We start from the raw sequence: 19,382 nt of genomic DNA, 5'->3' as shown, positions 1-19,382 counted from the left end.
AAGAAAACTCAAAAGTGGACCGAGTTCAAGATATCAAAGTACTGAACAGTTTTATCTTTAAAACAATCCAGGTTGGTGGGGATGTAGTAACATCTGATTACTTTGTCCAAGTACTTACATTACCCATATCGTCTTGAAACTATTGAAAGAAGTTAACTAAGCTATTTACAATTGGAAATCCAAGAGCTGGTGGAAACTTCTTAAAAGCATAAGAAAAAAAATGGAAAATCAATCTCATCAAACTATTCTTTTTTTTCCATTGAATATACTACTGAGTTATAATAAAGTTCTGAGTGTAGCTTTTTATAGACTCCTAAAGAATGAGCACCCTGAAGTAGAGGTGCAGTCACAGCAGGAAGCCTGTGATGTGCCTGCTGACACCCTCCTTCTGGCAGACAGCAAGAGTAGCTAAGCAGCAAGAGCCATTAACCATGGCTCGGCCTTATTCCCTGCTGGAAAGTTCAAGGAATTCATTGAAAAGCTTACTACAAAAAAACCCCAACAAGTTATACACTCTCTCACATCTACCTAAGTACACGAGCTTACATCTATGTAAACACATAGGTTTACAACTGATAGCTTAACTCAGCTGACAGCTCAGATGTTGATACTGGGGTTGGACAATCCAATGGGCAGCCAACCCATGGCCAAGCAGAGCCCACAGGGACAGCCGTTGGCCACCCAGGCCCCAACGGCCCTCCAACAGCTGGAGAAGGAGCAGCAGAGGGGTGAGGGCTGCCATCACCACTTGCAGCTCTGCAGACCCTGCCCATCCCACCCAGGTGCCCTCAGTCAGATGATACAGCTGCGGAGATGGTGAGCATGGGTTCCCAATGATGGTGTGCTTTCTTTGAGCTTCTGTTGCTAGACCTGACCCAGTCTGGGCAGCCTATTTCACCTCATTCTTTACTGTGCTAAAATATGCGTGTGATCCACTGGCCATGCATTAATTCATTAAGATACAGTAACTGTTTTACGTGTGTGAATTGTAAAGGCGAGGTTGAATGTACAGCCTCATCTTTCTTCAGCTTCCCAACACACTATCTTATTAGCACTTATGCTTATATTTTGACGTGCATGGGTGGTGCCTGTGGGTCTTCTCAGGTGTGAAGTTCTCTTTAGGGGCACGGTCATTATTGCAGATTTCATTTAATTGATGTTTTCTTATTGTTAGGACAAAGGATGCCAACCACAGATGGATGGGCAAAACAAAATGCTGAAAGAACAACTAGAGTCTCATCTCCGTTTTGAAGCAGACAGGGCAGAGGTGCTGCTTATGGCAAAAGGCAGATGTATCATGTGTGGGCCGGCTGGCAGCAGGAGGAAGCACAGCACTGAACCGGTGAGAATAGGCATGTTTGCAGCAATGTTAATATTGAATTACTGTTTACAGAACTGATTTTGTTTTCTGATGCACTTTGGGGCATATTGAGGTGTTTTTTAAGGTAGAAAAAAGTGAAATCTTTTGAATTTGTTCATGACTTTCTACCTTATGTCTCTCCAAAGTGGAGTTAACAGGTAGCTTCACATTACTAAATTACTCCTACCAAATATACTACAGAAGTCATTGTTAAAATACCTTCTCACAGCAGTAAGCTGTAGCTGTCGAATCTGAAGAAGAGGCACTGCATGATGTCTTATTTTATCCTAGATTTCTTTTTATACAGTCCAAAGTGTTTTTTCAAGTAATTCCTATAACATAGCAAAGTTCCATTGCACAAGGGTGAAGTCAATATGCAAACGGAGGTCAGTCCTCTACGTTATATATATATTATCCTACTACTCCATCTGTAATGCTGTGTAAATTCATCAAATTTCCAATAAATAATGGAAATCTGTTCACTGAGTGTTTGGCACAAGCCTTCTGCAAAACCATGCTTCCTTTTTCTAAATTCAGTATCTTTCCTTTCTTTTTTTCTGAAGGTTTGTAACAATTTCAGTCTTAGGTTGATGGAAAAAGAAGTATTAACGTGTCACTATACTCTGTATGAAAATACTAGACATTAATTTTAGTGCTTTGCATGTTGTTATTTTTAAGCCCTTTATCAGGATTCTTTTTTATAAGTAATTTTCATGCAAGTAAAATGTTGTATATTTTAAGTAAGAAATGTTCTTTAATGAAAACTGCGTTAGGGTATCCTTTAGCTTTTGAAAACATGTTGCATAGTTTTTAGATAATTTTATTCTTTGATATTCTTGGGAGTATAACACGTGACCACTCACTCGATAGTTATGCATTAATGTCCTTTGTTCCCAGGCATCTCCAGTAGAGAAGTACTCCATTCTTCACACGGCGGTTCATAGAGCAAGAACAGAAACTAAGCACAAAGCAGAAGTAAATGAAGAAGGTGGTGTGTGTCCTAGTAAAGTGTATGTAAACTCATAGTTTTTTCTTTATGGTAAGTTTTTTGTTCTCTGCTAGTTAAAAGATGAAATAGCAATGGGCCGACTTATGTGACTGCTTCCCTGTGAGTTCTGTTGAAGCCTGGATTAATACCCCGGCATAACCATTATGGTTTTGACTGACTGTAATAGAGACCTATCCTGTTTATGTCCATGAAAATCTGGAGAAGTGCAGGAAAATCATTATAAAAGAAATAGAGATTAGTTGCATTGTAATTCTGATTCTAGCAAAATGGGCAAGTTATATACTACAAGAACTATTCTTACATACTGTGTGACTTTTACCTGTCTGTGTAAAAGTACACAAAGATGAGTATACTTCAGATTTTATGGTAGCAAACATAGATATTGGACTCTGGATGTTTGGGGCTGCAGCTCTGCTGTATACGAGTCAAGCTAATAGAGAGCAGGTTCGTTGTTTCTTCCCTTCTGAACCTCTCAGTGCTGTCCTTCTCAACAGCTACGCAGAGCAGAAAGCTCTAGAAGCCTGTAATCCCCTGACCTCTCGCATGGGCCATCTTTTGGTCTCCCTTTCCTTTTTGTACAGTTGTTGAGAAAGGAAAGTCGTTTTCCCATGTTGAACAGACAATAATGCCTTCTTACGTGCAATCCTGCGTTCCCTGTTTTTGTGGGTTGGATTAAAGCCACACTTGAGTTGTTTTTATCCTTGGGGTAATTTTATTGGCGTTGATTTCTTCACAGTGGATTTTGAACAAATTGATCTCTTGCCTCTAAACTCTGATTGGGAGATGTCAAGATCTGGAGAACTTCTTTAATTTTTATGTCACCTCCACTGTATATTTTATAACAATAGGACAGGTGCACTGTAACATAAATGCATGCTATGATACTAGTAATAGTTTAGTTGATTTTCCTATCTTACCATATGACTGGATCTTCAGGGTTTTTTTCCTTACATTTGCTTGATTTTAGACTCCCAAAACAACATAAAGATGAAAGAGAAGAGTCTGTTTGTGAGCCCACGGGAAGGTCTGGCCATGAGGCAATGGAGGTGAAGAGGAGCATAGCGAAAGTGGCATCCATAATCTCTGAGGACAATAATGGCACATCGCCTTCTTCAACTGTATATGGTAAAGTACCTCAAATGCTAAAAACATGCAGTAGTAAAAAATATGACTTTCTTTCCTTATCGTTATAAATATGTAAAAACAGTCTTGCCAAAGCTGGCATCTTTAAAAAATAAAAATTAAAAAAAAAAAAAAAAAAGGAGTGGCGAAGAAAGAACACAGACTTATATCAGTATTCCAACTGCAAAGTGCATGAATATGTGTTACTTGATTTTTAAACACCTGCAGTTATCCATGCTTCTTTTCAGTCTAGGTTAATCTATTCCAAGTCTCTTTAAGTGAGAAAGCCATGTCATGGGTCTTGAATAGGCCTTTCCCCCTGGCTGTGACTGTTTCTCATCTCTTCCTGTGATCACATTGGGTTTTCTTGAAGCATGAAGTGAGATAAACTTTCTAAAACATAAAATCATAATAGATGGAATTGTGTGTACAGGGAAATGAAGCTGCACACAAAGACTTGCTCTTCATATGTCATCACAAGTTTCAAACTGACTGCAACTGGCCAAAGGGATCTCTGGAGGCCCTCTGGTCCTACCCTTGCTCACTCAGAACCACCAGATGGATTATATGGACTCAATTTCAGAATGGATAAAAAGCTTTTCTAGTAATAAACAGAGCCCAAACTCTTTCCATCTAGCATATGACGAAAGTGAATGTGATCCTCTCACCTTGTGGAATACAGAGAAAGTAAGCATTACATTTCTGATCCGACCATACTGAAGTATGTGTCATGGTTTTATGATATACTGTGATGCCAATTTATGATATTTTGTATATTTTGTATTGTATTTTCAACAAAAATAAACAGTATCTTGTGTGTGTGTGTCTCTCTGAATTAAAAAAAAAATATTGTGCATAGTGATCTGCTTTCAATGCATAACATTTTCCTTTTTAATGTGGTGTTTGCAGATAGAAGGACTGAAATACAGAAGTCTGTTTTGGAACCAAGTTGCCTTAAAAAGGTTTGTGAGCATCCAAAGGTTGAATGTTCTCCGAAGAAGCCTATGGGAGCAAAAGTTTATTCATATGATGAAACAGGTACGCAGGTTGTAGCCCCATGGGGAAGACTGTGCTCATAGTTATCTGTCTATTTTTGTCAGATTTCCATTGATATAATAAGGAATATATACAACTGCTACTCCCTTTCCTTGTCCTTCTGCCCTTAGAGTAAAAGTGCATATGCAGGGGAAAGACTGACAACTTCATCTTCCATATTCACCACATTTTTCATACCTGATTTTGTACTGTAAGTTGTTTCTGTACAGTACTTTAATACTTATTTTTAAGTTATTTGTAATTGATATTTAGTTACTTTTATTTTAAGTAAAAGATTCTCAAAGAGTAGTAGGTGTGTTTTCCTCCTTATCTTCCAAGATAATTGTGGAGAAAAATAGATTCTGAACATTACTTCTCTGTTAATAATCTCTGTTGCTGATTCTGAAAACTGGGAGGGACTGATATTGCAATTGGATTCTATTTTTTTCTTCTTTTTTTGCTACCTTTTTTCTCTTTAGACTTGAGTAAAACCTTTGGGCAGTATGTCAGATTTTTTTCTAGTGAGTACTTTGAATTTTGCTGTGTAAAATACACCAAATATTAGTGTAAAATCTCTGGAAAATGAAATTACTTTGAAGTCGATTGAACCACCGTTCTTCAATTACAGCAAAATACATTTGGAATGTATAATGGCTTGTTATTTTTTTTTTTCTGAGAGAGGGACTTTCTGAGACGTGTTTTCAGCATCTTTCAACTTAGTTTGGATGTAATTACACCGATGCTCCATACTTACTGTACGCACTGAATCAAAAGGCTTTATATTGAAGGGATAAAGAAATTACTATTTTTCTTTGCTTTTCTTGATGTAACAGAGCCAACTGATGACGATGTTATAATGCACATTTTGAGGCTTCGTGGCAAACTTGGCTGGCAAACAAAGTTACCATCCTGGGAGTATTTAGCTAGAGAGGCTGATGTGGCCAGGCTTCAGAAGTTGGCGCTTACGGTGACTTTTGCTTTCCCTTCTCCACATCCTGTGCGACTGCACATTCCACAAGTGACATTGGTCATATATCTAAAATACGTATCTCCTGGAAAATTTTCCCCTCTGAAAACAACACATTTTGCCTTAGAACCTTACATCCTCTGGATGCACAGTGGTTATGGGAACTTAGCACTTAGCCAGTGCTTCCTGTGGCTCAGATTTCTTAGCATTAAGTAGAATTGTGGCCATGCCTGTCCTGATCAGACACACCAAGTATCAGGCCTATGAGTGACACTGGGCCTTCTGCTCTTCATGTGGCCAAACAGGCACCTCCTGCATTCTCTTGTTTGGTGCATTTGAAGACAAACACATATGCTGTATTTATAGATGGAGAAAGATTACATGGAGTAATGAAATTACAGAACAGTTTCATCAAGTTTGGATTTAAAAAGTTGCAATAGACTAGTAGGACTGTTTTCTCAACAAGAAAAAGTAATATTTAGCTTGCTGTTGGAAGAACTGAGAATTAATTATTATGAGTATAAATAATAGAATTCAAAAAGTGATAATAATAGGATAGCTTTCTGGTCAATTCTGTGTTGTTTATTTTTAGAAGGATCAAGTACTTTTTCTTCTTCTTTTATAATCTACAGACATACAGCTTGTCATCATGAAAAAATAAATTATGTATGTAGTTATAAATAATTTTATCTTTTGACAGAGACCTTTATTGCCAAGAGATAGTGGTGAATATATATATTGTCTTCAAAAACACAAGAACAATCTTAGAGTTCCCTACAACCCATACAATTTACAGGCTGTCTCTGCAAGTACAGCTATGCACAGTAAAGAATATTGGACTGTTACAGCGTCTTTCGTGTCTAAGGTAGTGTATTATACAAAAATAAAGTGGAGATTTCCATATAAAGAACATTTTGCTTTTCATTTATTACCACATCCCAGTTATATTACCCTTGTCAGTGAACAGCTTGCTGATCCATCCTAAAGATGAGCCTCCTGCTAGCTTTGGGCTTAATATTGCTCATCCTTTTGCTCATTTTTCTTTTATTCTTTGTGTTGTGAATAGGCAAGTTCTCTGTGATGTACCGATTGGTCTTTCTTTAGTTTTGTCAGCATTTCCCTAAGTAACCAACTAACCATAACCACCAAAACAAAGAAACAAAATATTGAAGTATATTCTCTGCACAGAATGAGCTTTCATGGTTGGTGTAAACCTGTATAAGCCTTCAGATAGCCTGGCTCTATGCTACCCTCTCCATTGCATTGGCATTGATGATTTCTTGGTGACTATATCAGATAATCTCAATCACCTAGCTGTAAGTGAAGTAAAATACTTTATATGTGTATTTATTTTGTTTGCCATGTTAATTTTCAGTCAGATCAGAGAGCTAATTCATCTCACCAGGGGTGCAGACTACTGATACGCATAAAAGAAACGCTAAGAATAATACCCTTTAAGAATATGATCACCACATTGCATGAGGTTTCATCAGTTCTTAAATGTTTTTGTAAAGAGGCAAACTGGATTTCTTCCTCAGTTTTCAATCCCTTGTTCTCGTAAGCATCAGTAAAGTTTAGAACAAGTATGACACCAGCCTTGCATGGAATAAGTGATAATTGCATAATTTGCATAATGTACATAATTGGATTGTTGCTGGCTGCTAAAGTTAAACTTTTAGATGATGCATTATTTGAATGTCAGACAATTACAGGCATAGCTTAGAAACTGATGCAATTACTTTTGTGTCAAAATGGGGAAGATGTATTTGCTACCAGTGGAGGTACTGAGCTTTTATAAAGCTGGGTTGGAAGAAGGGCGTAAATGTTGGCAACCTGTCTGGGAAAACAAGGGTTCAAACTTCTTTCTTGGCCTTTAGGATGCCTGCACTAGTACATAAATTTGAAATATGTTGATTCAAATGCAAAGCTATTTGTTCCAGAGTCTTGTAATAAAAGATCTATTGCTTGCTTTGGCTAAACCAGAGAATGATTCATTCTAAACAATTATTTAGCGCTTAGTACCCAATTTTCCCTTTCTTATGCTCCTATAATGAAGATATATACTCTATAATGATGATAATGAAAATTTCTATATAAGGGCATCTGTCTATTGCCAGTTTACTGCATTCATGCCAGCCTGACACTACTCCATAACTGGAAAAAGAAATAAACTGATTTACGATTTTGAAATATTAAATCCCTCCATACAGGAGTGAACATTCTGTCTGGAGAATGAAAACCTGATTGCGTAGCATGTTATTACTACAAGATGCTGTTTTCCTACCTGAAAGATGTGAAAAAGGTTAAAGAAAATTTCTGGGGGAGTTTGCTGACAAATGGCAGCATGTTGAGCATCTTTCAGGTGAATGCAGCTGCCCATGCTGTACTGGAAATATTTCCAAAAGGCTTTTATTCTCTTTTCATCTCATTCAGTATTGTGTATGTTGCCACTGCCAAGGTCATCAGTACTTCTGTCCTATGTACTTGATAACGAAGATTCAGAAAACACTGAATTATTTTAAGAAGCAGCTGTGTAGCATTTCCTTTTTCTCTTTCCACCCTAGTTTCATGTAAACCAGAAATTAGGAGAAATGGAGGCCACACCCGTACCACGATGGCTGCGTGAAAGACATCTGTATTACAGGTTACTCAACTTGAATTTATTTTCCAATTTCAGGTAAGAAGAATAAGAAAAAAAAAGTAATTGAAGTCAACCAGTTACATTGATTATGTTATTTATCTTTCTATGATATAATGCCAGCTTAATAGCGTGTTAAGTCCTGCGTTGGCATTTTGAATAATTTACAGAGTACTCAAAATATGGAATGAACCAAAAGTTCTCTTGCCTTTTGTTATTTTTTGTTTTTTCCTTATTTATTTAACCTTAGAAAAAGTAAGAATATCTCTGGTATTTTCTATATACGTGCTAAATTTTAAGAGGCAAGTTAATTCTTTCATTCCCTTCCTTTCACATTACATAGAATGTATGAGATAGCAGATACGGTTCACCTTATATAGAATGTACTTGAGCAGAGCATTTAGTGTCAAATAGAAGAAAACACTTACTTGTAAAGTTCTCGCATTCCTTTGATCAGCTGTTACGGAAACCAGTGAAAACATGGTAATTGAAGTTTAACTTCCTTCAGAAACTTGTATTAAAAATCCACTTCTTTAGTGTTTGTTTCAATATTTTATCATTATTCCCTTTTAATGGCATATACTTGTTTCTGATTTATTTTTGGCTTTCATCTCAGCAACGTTACTGAAAGTAAGTTCTTCAGTTTTGGTTCTTTGACAGTGTGTCTCATGTGGAATTTGTGCATGGAAGTTCTTTGCATGTGCATCAGTCATTGCAATGAAGGCATCACATATCTCGCACCTGTTTTGAAAATGCATTTTAGTTTTGCCAGAGCACATTTCACATTTAAAAATTAACCAAATAATCATGACCTTATTTCATTACACATATTGTTAACTGGAGAATTAAGGATGGTACAGTAGGAATGTTTGGAAGACTGATAAGATGTAAAAGCTGTCCACCCAGGGAAGCTGAGACCATAGTGAACACTGAGGAATAGAGGAACGTTGTTTCTCTTCTGCCACCGCTATATCAGGCACAGTTAGCTTAAATACTCTGCCTCGTTACTGGCAATGGCAGAATGATGTTTATGGTGTAGAAAATTACCTTTGCAGTTATGGTATTTTAGTATGGCATACTAGTACTTGGGTAAATACAAGGTAATACTTACGTCTACTTAGTGTACTTTGCCTTTTGCAGGAATAATAGGCTTTAGTTACACATTTCACGCCTCCATCAAGGTATTTGGGCAGGTGAGGAGGCAGTGTTTAGAAGGCAGAAAATGGCTGCCTGTGTTTGCATCTGTCTTCCAGCAGCGTTAAGTGCTGTTAATGAGCTGTTGTGGAAGCAGTTGAGATGGTCTGCAAACTTTGCATGCATAAATAATTATTTCCGTTGCTTCTAGAATGAAGAAATTCATTCTGCACTGGAAAATCAATGCTGGAAGAAGCAAGGCGAACAAGAGCAAATCAGTCTGAATGCAGGTGGTTGTGCATGTGAAAAGAATTAAAGAATCCTCTGATGCACACTTTATCAATGTGTATCTTCTTTTCCTTAAATGCTTGATGAAGCAAAAAAAAAAAACCCAACAGCATTATAAACATGCTAGAGTACCTGCTGATAACAGCATCAAAGACTTGCTCTAGTATTTTTTTTTTTTTTTTTAATTAAGCTTTTATGCTGTGAAGGAGCCTGGAATTTTAATCTGGAGAAAAACGAGCTTTAAAGTGATGTTTGTCGAGTGCCTTGTAGGATTTGAACTGTGATTTTCAGCTATAGAAAATAATAATTACTAGGTTGTTCTTTAGTAAAATGAGAGTGGTTGCACCAAATCTATGCTGAATATGGAGTGAATGATGGAATTCAGTCCATATATTAGTGAGTAAACAAAATCCTGTCACACTACACCTTTTCTCTTTAAGCCTTCCATTACTGGTGTATAAATGATATTTGTGTTGTGTTTGCTGATGAAAAAGACATTATTAACTCTTCACATGAAATTTTTTTTTCCCCTTTTCATGAAAATGTATCCTTTAGTTAGGATTATTCTTATAGCTTTTTAATTAGTCCTCGTCTTATGAAGAGACTTTTTCTGGAGCTTATATCAGAATGATAAACTTTGTGCTAAGAGCACATGGATTCCATCTTTCACTCATATCCCAAGCAGGGACCTGGAAAGAGCTGTTGTCCTTTCTCTTCCATTGGAACCACCGAGTGGGAAAGATATAGACCATCAAGTAGTACTTTGTCAAAATGTAAAGTTACTGAGATGGAAAAGGTACTGGAATAAATAGGGGATATAAGTGTGTAATACCTGAGAGCGGCTGCTTATGGAATTAATCATTAAAAACAATATATGATGAGTCGGCTTCTGAAAAAAAAATGTTTTCGCTTTGCATTATTCAGACTTGTTTGTTGATTCGTACATTAATACTGATACGTAGCACTCTCCCTAAAAGCAGAATATTCATAGGTGGAAGTTCATCAACATTCAACTTTAAGTGATTTAACTATGGAATATTCCTAGTACAATTTGTCAAAATCAGCTTTGTCCAATTCAAAGGAGATGTCTTCTGAAATGTTTTTCTATCCTGAGATCTTATAACCTTAAACACCTACCTGTAGGAAGCCCAGAAAGCTGTCAAGGCTCTCCGAACTTCAGCATTTGAATAAATTTGTGAGTTATATGTTCCCATAAATATAAAGATGGTGAAAGAGAGCGCAGTCCCTACAGAGCCCATGAATCTGTTGTGTTGAATTTTTGGTTTTGTTTGCATTCCTTGGCATGGTGCTGCTTATGTGAAGGTATTTATTGGTCCTTCACACAAGTAGCCTTGAGCAGAAGACTTTTTCAAAAGGAAATGGCAGTGCGACTTCTATCTTGGCTACTCAGCTTGTTTATGCACTGGGTTGTTCCTCTTCAAGGGTTCTGTTGGTTTAGATCCCTACACATTAAGGAAAGCAATTTAGAAGTTATTCTGCTGGATTTGTTCTGATTCTTAGTATTTCTTAAATGTGATGTCAAGGCAAAGCTCTTTGAGGACCGCTCGTGCAATAAGTCACTTTGGTTACGCTATTCAGTACATCAAGGTCATTAAAAGTTGAGCTCCAAATGAGGACAGTGAAACAAACCTGCTTGAACCACACATTGGCTGTTGGCTCTGCTTTCTGATTCCTACGGACAAGTGTAAACACTACTTCACACATTAAAAAAATTGTCTGTTTTGACCATGTAATGGCTTTATTGTCAAAAATAAGTTGTTTTGATTGTAGACCACTCACATATGAATTCTGCCCATTACAGTACTCCTTTTTTGGTGCATATTTTCCCACAGACCTTGAGTGTAAGATCTTATTCTCAGGAGCATTTTCTGGAAACACCTTCCCTTGGAATACCTCAATGCCTTCAACCAAAAGCACAGAAATCAGCGCTGCACCGCATCATCTCACAGGTCCTTCCTGGGACTCAGTGCAAACTGTTTTAACCGTGTCATTACGAAGCAGTTACCCATTAATTTAAGGCACATTTGGTACCATTTTGTTATGCCTGTATCCTCAGGTTTTGAATTACTCGGTGTGTCCCTGTAGGTGTTCAAGAACCGTATGGATGTGGCACTGAGGGCCATGGATTTGTGGGCAACGTTGGTGGGGATGGGTTAGGGTTGGACAGGATGGTCTTGGAGGTCTTTTCCCATCTTTATTGATTCTGTGACTCATGCTATTTGTTTTGTTTATATATCAATATGTATTTAAATGCATACATTTGTCTTCAGTTTTTTTAGTAATTCTTTTCCAGGTTAGATTATACCATTTTGGCAGAAGTGACATCTGTCAATATTTCCTTAGCCTTGACATAAAATAGTGCAGTATTCTGGAAGAGATGATGAGCTAGAAGGAAAAGTGCCTAAAATCATGACCCCCATTGGGAAATACCTCTGGGAATAGACTGTGCATGTGTCGCAAAACTAAGAGATGTGACTTAAGTGGCAACTGTAGAAGAATAATTTCAGCAAGTCTATATTTAAGCCCCAGAGGTATGTGCATAGTTATATAAAACAAAGCAGTGTCCTGATAAGTTAACACTATAATAACAGAACATTGAGGGGGAACTTGAGGGTAAAGTAATACTGAATGTGTTTTGTTTAAACAGGCTTTAAAATATTTTTAAATGATTGTGCAATATAACAAGTTGGACTTACTTATGTAAGAAAATACAATTTTGTGCTCTTTGCGGCAGTGTCTTTTTGATAATGCTGTTTTTCAGAGCTGCAGTAATTTAGAGCATTTAAGTAATTGCCTGAAATTGAGCTGCTTGTTCCATCTCATCTTACGTGTGACTGAGCATGCTTCAAGAACACTGCGATTGCAAGTGTGTTAAGGTAATCTTTACCCATCAAAATCCTAACGTTTCTCAGTAGGCACTTTTGGTTGCTGTTAAGAGTTAGGCATTTTCATTGGACAGAATAAAATGTGCAGTTTTTGCTTCTGTCTCATAGTAGCTCAGTGTCCCAAGTGTAATCCTGCAGCAGACAGTTTGTAATATTATTTTAGAATGACTGATAATACTTAAATTGAAAACATCAGAATCAACAAGAGAAAAAGAAACCTCTTTGAAAGATTTCAAGACCATTCTAGGTAAGTATGCAAATGAGATAAGTTGTAGGAACAAATACTACAAAATACATTGTATGATCAAAGATAGAATCTTGAACTAATAGGAAGATCGCCTTCTGTATTTTGAAGACCTGATTAATATGACACATTGTCAATGAATAATGAAATTGAAGACAACGATGCACATATATTAGAGTTCAGCAGATCTATGGCTGGTAAGACATAAGCACCAATGGAGATGCATGAGAATATCTCTTGACTGTATTCCATATTTAAAATTCAGTGGTACTTTGGAATCACACACTTCTTTTTGTAATGATGCCAACATTTATAATCAAATGCTTTGCACAAGCCCAGGTAGTCCATCATTACTCTTCCCTTATACATCAGTGCTATAACCCCGTCATAGAAGGCCACCAAAATTGTCAGGCACCATTTGCCCATAATGAATTCATGTTAACTGTCCCCAGTCACCTCTGTTTTCCATGTGCCTTAGCTTAGCTCCACGATCTTGGCACAGAGATGAGACTGACTGACCCGTGGTTCCCTGGGTCTTCCTGTTTTCCCTTTACAGAAATGGGAATTATATTTTCCCTTTTCCAGTCAGAGGAACTTCACCAAACCGTCACAACTACTCAAACATGATGGATAGTGCCTTACCGAGCTTGACCCACTGGTTCCCTCAGGACCTTCAGATGCCTACCGTTCCTCTGATGCCTACCGTGAGTAGTTCTTCATTCCCCCAGTCCCTGCCTTTGCCTTCTGCAACTTGGGCGGTGTGGCTAGAGCGCATCCTGCCGGAGACTGAGGCAAAAAGGTCATTGACTACTTCAGCCTTCTCAGTACTCTGGGTAACCAGGTCTCCCATTTCTTCCTGGGTAGGGCCTGCATTTTCCCTAGTCTCCGTTCTGTCCCTTTTATCACTGACATAGAAACCTTCTTGTTGTACTTGGCTTACTAGCCAGATTCAGTTCTGTCAGGGCTTTAGCTTTCCTAATTTGATCTCTGGCTGCTCAGACAACGTCTCTCTATTCCTCCCAGGTTACACGTCCTTACTTCCACCCTCTGTAGGCTTCCTTTTTGTTTCTGAGTTTGTCCAGGAGCTCTTTGTTCATCCAAGGTGCTTTTGCCTGGCTTTCTGGTAATATCTAGAGGGATGGGGGTTGTGTATACAGACAGCCATCTTTGTCTAGCCCTTTTAAATTAGAATTAAGTGACCCCACTGGAAATATTTTCCTGCACTTAGGATTTGAGCAGTACTCAGACTGACGCAGGCATGAGTCATAGAATCACTGAGGTTGGAAAAGACCTCTGAGATCCTCTAGTCCAACTGTACACCTACCAACACCGTTGCCCACTAGTCCATGTCACTAAGTACTACATCTGCCCTTTCTTTGAAGCATGTGTGGTATCTTACTGACCTCAGCTACGCTGAAATCTTTGTAGGCTCAAAATCTTACACAATGTAAATAGAGAGTAGCACGATTTGATCTGAAAAATTATGAGTACATAAAAGTAGAGGTAAAAGGATAAGCTTGGAAACCAAAGGTATCTTTTGCTCTACATGTAATTGATTTTTGGATCTTCTTTTCATATAAAAATTAAGGGAAAGTTTCCATAGCCACTTTCAGTATTGACAGATAAATGAAAACATGTACAGACAGATAATGGTACATTTCTCACTGTAAATGCATTAAAACTTCTAAAATGTATGGTGAGAAACAATCAGATACTAGCTGTTGTTATTCTCATTGAAAACCTCAAATTTACATTAAAATGCCTTAAGGGGATAATATAATAGCCTGCTGCAGTGCAGAAAGAACGAGGTCTTCAAAGATATTAGTGCTGCTTTTCAAATACAGTCTTCTGTTTGAAATGGCTGTCACTTCATAAAGGCTTTTTAATGAAACGCTGGTCAAACACAATGTGTTACTTGACGTTTTTAGGTGTTTTTGAAGCATCCTTATGGTATCAACCACATCCATCTTGTCTATGTGCAGGACAGCGAGGAGAGGCTATTGCTGTTGGCCGTGCAGGAGGCAAGGTTAGCAAGTTTCACAGTCAGTGTTATGTTGTCCATAACAGCTCAATAACCTGTTATATTCTTAGCTGTGCTTCCTTGGAAGTACAACTTGGAGATAGTGAAGAGCTATGAGTAATTTCATATTTCAGCAGCTTTCCAGCAGAATCGAACGCACCTTAACAACAAGACTGGGTTTAGCTTTGCTTTATCCATTCATAGAAGCACAGCTTACTTCTGGCATCATTATTTTCTCCTTAAATTAAAATCCTTAAGCTGCTGGAATGCCAGGTTTTCTTTTCATAGAGATAAATACAGCAGTGTCTTCATTTTCTGATGCATCTCTCAGGGCACAACATTCAATTAAAAACAGCATCAGAAAAACATGTTTTTCTGTACATTTTTCAGCTGTCAAATAGGTGGTTGTTATAAAAGAAACTTTTAGTGACAGGGAATGATCTGTAAGTTGCTTGCAATACCCAAAAGAATGCTGCCAGGCCCATTCTGCTGCTTATGAACTCTTTGTATCTATCGTGTATATGTGTGATATATGTATGCATGTGCTCATAGATTTATATATGTTGTGTATGCATGTGTATGTGCATATGCATGTACACGTCTGCACACAGTATGATAGTAGAAATTGTAGGAACTGGTAGGTTGGCTGCAGAAATGGCTGTGATTACAGCCAAGGTGGATAGCCCACATGCACTGGGTTGCCTTTAGTGAGATATTGGAAGGTATTGATAAGCTTAGTTTCAAGTGGAACAAATCTTGACTGACTGTGGCTAATCTTGTTCCAGCTGATGCGGAGAAGCCTTCAGAACTGTAGTAGACGATGCCAATGGCCAACGATGGAAGTAAATTTCCAACAGGGGTCAGAATGGTGTCTGAAGTGTGTGGTCTTTTCATGGCAGCCATCTCACTGCCAGTGGGTATGCAGTTTTCTGGTAAGAACGTAAGCTTTTCTTGTTTTATTTATTATTTTGAAGAGAAGAATCTGATGAGACACTAAAACAGTGAGACTGTAAATGATAAGTTAGGGTAAATTTCTGACAATGCAATGTTCAGGTTGTTTGTGCTTTGTCTACAATATATACATGTACTATTTTACTCTGACCTACCTGTATGTGTAGCACCTGTTTAATTTAATCCTCTCTTTTGCTACCCCAACCTTACCCTCTGTGTTAACATTGCTGGGATGGACCCAACTGTCCTCAAAGTCACAACCATGAACGGCAAATGGAATCATCCCAGAAGAGACATTGGGCAGTGCAGTGAATGAAAGACATCACACTGTGTTGCATACCCTGCCCAACTTTTCCTTCACTGTGTTGCATGCAGTCATTTGACTTCTTTTACCTATACAAAAAGCAATCTACTGTGCCCTAAGGGCCAGTTAAATGTTGTAGCAAAGGGGTGCCATGATTAAAGCTAGTTATCTGCCAATTTCTTCTTCCAATTACTCTTTGAAAATGAGGTGTAAATATTAATGCAGTGACTTTAAATAACCGATGTTTAAACGCTTACTTGTGTTTGTTCATGGTCCTTTTGGAATTTCTCAGGAGAAGCATTTACTTCAAAGGGAATTAAGATTAGATTTGATTAATATATATAGAGAGAGATTGACTGTAAATGTTTTTGAAGTCGTCGTGAAAAATACATGGTCTTTTTCACTAAGAGAACAAAAATAATGGAGGATGGCAATGTTACATAAAGGCATGCCCCGAATAATTACATAGAAAGATGTAGAACATCTTGAAAGTTTGTTTCAAAGGAGTTTGGAGAAGGGTGGAATTTTTTGTGTAAATGCAAAAGAATCAGTTCCAATTGCATTTTCTCATGAGTTAATTACAACTTCATGGGAGAGCACCATCACACACACACACATTTCAATGTTAGCAGCAGTGCTGCAGGATTATTTACTCTCTTCCTCTTAATAGTGATTCACCTGGAGGTGTTTGGAAAGGAGAGGGTGATTATGAGGAAGATTCTCTGATGGGCACTAACAGGCTGTGTGACTGGTAAAAACAACATGAGTAACATCTAGTTTCTAAAGCCTTGTGTATGATTCATTTGAAGGAGAACCACCCCTTGGTGATTCTAAATATGAAATATATGACGTCAGTCATTAACATTATTGGGTTTCTGCTGTGTCAGTTCATTTTTTTTCCAAGACCCAAACCCTTAATTAATATGCACAACTGGTTTTTAAAAGCCTTCTATTTGATTATGATCCTGTACAGTTCAGAAGAAAATCCAATGAGTAATTCTCTATTTTCTAATGTTGGAAAAAGTGCCAGATCATCTTACTCAAGCCACGTCTGTCATTGTGGGGATTACACGCAGTCATGTTCAAATTAATAGGAAGTTTAAGAAAAGGTAGAGCATTAGGATAGATCAGCCTTCGTTTCTGCTTGGGATGATATTTTTAGTGCCTTGATGGACAACCTTCATAAGGCAGACTATTAAATTTAACACAGTCATTCTCAGCAGTACTCCTTTGGATCAGTTTGCTGGGGCAACTTTAACCACGCACGAGGGGACTGTGCAAGTGGGATACAGACACAGTGATCTATCTGTTGGTTAGCACACAGCCATAATGTGGTCAGGGTTTAATGAGCTCCAAACCAAACAGATCAGCTCAAACATCAGGCTCTGTGTTCTCCTCCTGACAGGGACGTGGGACAGCACCCACAGTTGAGCCTTCTAATCCCATCCACCAATGGCACCGATTTTATGGGAAATCCTATTTACTCCTTAGTAGGAACAGCGCTTAATCCCATGGCAAAGCTCTCCTATGTTCATTTGTTTTTCTGATAGAAAATGTATTTGCTAGAGAAGGAAAAAAAAATTGAGCTCTGCCAGCTGATTGTCTTTACAATGATTTTTGTTTTGGTTTTAGGATGAAGTAATGCTCTGGACACTCTCAAGTATCTTTACACATCCTTATTCCAAGTAAGCCACACAATTATTTGGTGTGATTTCTTCCAAACTCCTATGAGTCTACTGCAGGAGCTTTCTCTCAAACATCAAATATTAGTTGTGCTTTATTTTTTTTATACCAACAGGACACAATGCTTTAAAGGCCTCCCTTATCTTTTAGTGTCAGACGCTGAGAAGTCCTAAGATTGACTCTTCAAGCTGCCCTGAAAGCCTGATGTGCTAGAGCCCTCTGCTGCTCACTGTTAGGAAATGAGAAGTATTAGGGAAATACAATTACTAGCACAGGAATTCTTGCTGTATACACTAAGTAGACACAGTACAATGTGTGTTCTAATAGAATCCATCTGTCCTAATGCTATTTGTGCACCTATGCAAGATTTAAGTGTCTCAATCTAACACTGACATCTTCAGCACTGCCCTCGCTTAGATGGCTCATACTGCAGTGCCTTCAAAGGGCAAGTTCAGTTACGCACAATGAATAGTTTAGACTGACTCAGACCTATATACCTATAAATATCAGAAGAGAGTGAACAAAGAGGACAGAGCCAATTTTTCAGTGGCTGTGCCAGGCCAAGAGGCAGCGGGCACAACCTAGAACACAGGCAGGTCCATCTGAGCACTCACACATGCTGCCCAGAGGTTCCAGGGTGCCCTTGGAGATCTTGAAAGCCACTTGGACACAGAGAATAGAATAGGATATTAAACACCTCAACATTCTCTTTATATTGCGTAGTCTAACTCAGGCTCGGAACTTCCTTTCCCAGTTCTGTAGTATGATTTAAAGGTAAGAAGTAATCATTAATTTGAGCAGATTTCCCCTTGTGTGTTCAGTATTAACCCAACATTAAATACAAACCTAAGTTCCTGCAGTGGTGAGGAATGCCCTTTGCAGAGGAACTCATTTTTCACCTGAAATGTGATGTTCAACAATAGCTCTCCATTCTGTGGTACCTCACAGAGCAATCCACATTTTCCGAAGCCGACTGTGAAGGTTTTCTCATTCAGAAAACTGAGTTTTAATTCTGGCCTAACAAGAAAAAAAAATAACTTCGATTGCAGCCATTGTCTGCACCTACCATCACCATGATGGAGCTCAGGTCACACATCTGCTCAGATTTCCAGTGGCCATTTCAGACTGATGTGAGATGTGCATCCCTGTGCTGGCAGCACTCACTCTGCTCAGACTCCTCTGGCAGCAAAGCAAGCAGAATGACAGATGCTCAGCAATACTGACTCCACTATGAGAATCCTACTGCCAAATGAAATTTGAGATGATGACACACAGTTAAGTTTTCCTATAGCAGAAAGGATTCCCTGATCTTGTATACGTAGACTTATCTATAATGTTTATAAATAATGCAATGCTATTTGGTTGCGCTACGTGATGAGTACATCCACCACACTTTCATGATAAGTAAGTTCTGAACTAATTTAAGACAGATATGATCAAAACTCCTGACTCTACAAGAACCCTTCCTTCAGGGAGGCTTCATTCTCTGAACCTGCCTTCCCCGCACAGAACTGTGCTTCTGAGAGAGTTTGCAGGGAATTGTTTTGGATTATGAGCCACTCTATACGAGCATTGGCATTATCTACAGTAAGTAATTTTCCATAGGCAAAACTATGACTGTTCCTTCCTTCCTTATCTATTTCACTTTGACCAGTTTTGTTCACATCAGGGCAACTTAACATTTCTTCCTGGGTGGTATCTTAGGCTCTGTTAATTTTACT

The 19,382-nt window shown here is 38.2% G+C and overlaps 1 protein-coding gene across 1 annotated transcript; it reads left to right on the top strand.

The window, feature by feature from the left end:
* The first annotated feature begins 704 nt into the window (after positions 1 to 704).
* Positions 705 to 9,604, top strand: DNAH14 (dynein, axonemal, heavy chain 14). The gene is made up of 9 exons (XM_419387.7): positions 705 to 816; positions 1,175 to 1,342; positions 2,258 to 2,370; positions 3,337 to 3,494; positions 4,401 to 4,529; positions 5,360 to 5,493; positions 6,194 to 6,358; positions 8,058 to 8,170; positions 9,477 to 9,604. Exons 1-9 carry the CDS (start codon positions 814 to 816, stop codon positions 9,547 to 9,549), a joined length of 1,056 nt encoding a protein of 351 aa, XP_419387.4. The 5' UTR covers positions 705 to 813; the 3' UTR covers positions 9,550 to 9,604.
* The last annotated feature ends 9,778 nt before the right edge of the window (positions 9,605 to 19,382 follow it).

This window comes from Gallus gallus, chromosome 3 (assembly GCF_016699485.2).
Source record: "Gallus gallus isolate bGalGal1 chromosome 3, bGalGal1.mat.broiler.GRCg7b, whole genome shotgun sequence".
In the NCBI taxonomy this organism is placed as follows: domain Eukaryota; kingdom Metazoa; phylum Chordata; class Aves; order Galliformes; family Phasianidae; genus Gallus; species Gallus gallus.
The sequence above is the reverse complement of the archived record's forward strand: the minus strand, read 5'-3'. Positions and strand labels throughout refer to the sequence as shown.

Excerpts from the sequence above, each read along its gene's own strand:
- DNAH14 (XM_419387.7), top strand. Across the intron at positions 5,494-6,193 it reads TTCAGAAGTTGGCGCTTACG|AGACCTTTATTGCCAAGAGA; the intron begins GTGACTTTTGCT and ends ATCTTTTGACAG. Across the intron at positions 6,359-8,057 it reads CAGCGTCTTTCGTGTCTAAG|TTTCATGTAAACCAGAAATT; the intron begins GTAGTGTATTAT and ends TTTCCACCCTAG.